The 2,450-nt window shown below is 35.6% G+C and overlaps 1 protein-coding gene across 1 annotated transcript in view; it reads left to right on the top strand.

Annotated features, from left to right (window-relative positions):
- Window positions 1-2,450, top strand: part of LOC106871602 (leucine-rich repeat-containing G-protein coupled receptor 4-like) — a 61,891-nt gene that overhangs the window by 6,227 nt on the left and 53,214 nt on the right. Inside the window, exon 6 of the mRNA XM_052977856.1 lies at window positions 1,109-1,180. Within this exon, the coding sequence (XP_052833816.1) occupies window positions 1,109-1,180 (72 nt within the window). The remainder of the gene's footprint in view (window positions 1-1,108; window positions 1,181-2,450) is intronic.

The following is a 2,450-nucleotide window of genomic DNA, read 5'->3' as shown; positions in this document are numbered from 1 at the left end:
TTAACAAAAAACTATATAAATTAATAAAGGACTGAACCAGTGCGTGTGTTTATTACCGGCATAATGCCTCTCCCAAGGTTTAATTGTATTTCTTTCAACACACGTATCCACATCAAGAATCTTGCACACGAAATACACATACGAAACATATATATATATATATATATATATATATATATATATTATGTCTGTATACATATATATATATATATATGTGTGTGCGTGGGGGGTGTCTGTGTGTATGTGTGTCTCTTAGTGTATGGATGTATGTATGCGAGTGTAGCTATATATATGAGAGACCCGGTCTCAATATCATGTACGTTGTTATATCTCTATCACCAACGACTAGCATCTTAGACTCTTCTACTTTTTATTCGTCTTCGACTTTATCTTCCCCACCCCTTCTCCTCTTCCTCCCCTTCCTTCTTCTTCTTCTTCTTCTTCTTCTTCTTCTTCTTCTTCTGTATGTCAGATTTCTCTTCCATGGTCTCTCTCAGCCGTTGAATTCTCTATTCCTCTAAAATCTCTATTATTTAAATCGCAACAATTGCCTCCGTGATATCTATTGACGTCTCCCTCTCTGTCCTCATCACTGTCATTATTCACATCTTTATTTTTACCTTTCACAATCATAAACATCGTCAAGTTCATCGTTACCCTCTTCATCATCGTAATCATGTATTACCTAAGAGCACCACAATAGAGATACACAATCTTTAACACCATGATGAACATTGCCAACACAAACATTACCAACAACCTAATTCATCCCAATATCGTATTCATTTTCACCATTTAAATACCAATCAACATCATTATCATAAGAATCAACATTAACAACATCTCCCTCATATTTTCACCTCTGCTTCATCATCAAATTCATCACTATCAAGACCAAAACTTCTACCAGTAACTCTATCGCCACATTTTCTTCCTCTTCCCTTTCTCATCCTCATCCTCCTTCTCCTCGCTCCTACTATTCATCGTCATCATCAACAACATCATTGTCGACAATGTCAACTTAATCAAACTAATCATCCTCGTGATGTGCTGTACATCTCTTTCTTCATCGAATTGTTTACCAAAATAATTCTGTCGTATATTCCAGTTTATTGTATTCTAATGAAATCACGGAAATCAAAGCTGACACCTTCAAAAATCTGTCCAGTTTAACACATCTGTAAGTTGAATCAGTTTTCCTCTTTAGTATTTCATTGCCGATATCTTTCTAAATCAGTAGTATGTGCACATCCTTCATTTTAAGCACCCACACCTGTCTTTGCAAACAAGTGTTTTATTGTTTGTGAATTTGAGTGTGTGAGTGTGGGTCCATTTCTGAAGTATGGGATATGTGAGGGCACGATACCACACGGAACCCATGTAGTGCACGCATGTGTAAATGTCTGTGTATGTTTGCAATCTTTCTCTATCCGAACTGTCATTGTCTATGAAAGACTGCTACAGATGTGTAGGTCCATTCCTGAGATTTGTGATATATCAGTGTGTGACAATTGAAAGGAAACGTAGTGCAAGTTATGTCTGTCTATACACACACACACACACACACACACACACACACACACACACACACTATATATATATATATATATATATATATATATATATATATTTAAAGAAAAGCCAAAAAAATTCAATAAGTTAACCAGTCAAGATGGTAATTTTTCTTCTCTTACTCTTGTGTTTTGCACACATCTACAAAATGACTTTCTAAAATGAAATTCCATTATGCAGCTGAGGAATACATTTGCATTGCACATTTCATGTAGTGTTCTCACTACATGAATAAATGGAGCTTGTACGAAACGTACGTACTGCTATAACCTATTGAATTTTTGTTGCTTTTCTTCAAATTTTATTCACCAAATCTCTTGATTTTGTTTTGGGTTTTTACCCTACCAAATTCTGGTGCCTCAAACATTTAATCTTTTGATTAAATCTATATTATTATTCTATATATATATATACATATATATATATGTGGTGGGTGGCTCTGTGTGTCGTTGTGTGTGTATGTCTTTCATTATATACGGATGCGTGTATGCAAGTGTAGCACAATGTACGTACAATTCCGTCTCTATATCATGAACGCTATTTATGCCTCTATTACCGCTGATTAACATATTAGATTTCTCTTTCTTCTTCTTTGTCTACATCTTCCCCTTCTCCACTGCCTCCACCTCTTCCTTGTTCTTCGTCTTTTCCCCCTCCTTCTCCTCCATCACCCTGTTCTTCTCCTTCTTCTTCTTCTTCTTCTTCCTCTTTCTCTTCTTTTTCTTCCTCTTCTTCTTCTCCTTCTTCCTCTTTCTCTTCTTCTTTCTCTTCTTCTTCTTCTTCTTCTTCTTCTTCTTCTTCTTCTTCTTCTTCTTCTGCTTCTTCTTCTTTTTCCTCTGCTTCTTCTTCTTCTTCTTCTTCTTCTTCTTCTTCTTCTT

Source organism: Octopus bimaculoides, chromosome 29 (assembly GCF_001194135.2).
Source record: "Octopus bimaculoides isolate UCB-OBI-ISO-001 chromosome 29, ASM119413v2, whole genome shotgun sequence".
Classification (NCBI taxonomy): domain Eukaryota; kingdom Metazoa; phylum Mollusca; class Cephalopoda; order Octopoda; family Octopodidae; genus Octopus; species Octopus bimaculoides.
Note: the sequence above shows the minus strand (reverse complement) of the source record. Positions and strands in the feature narration are given on the sequence as shown.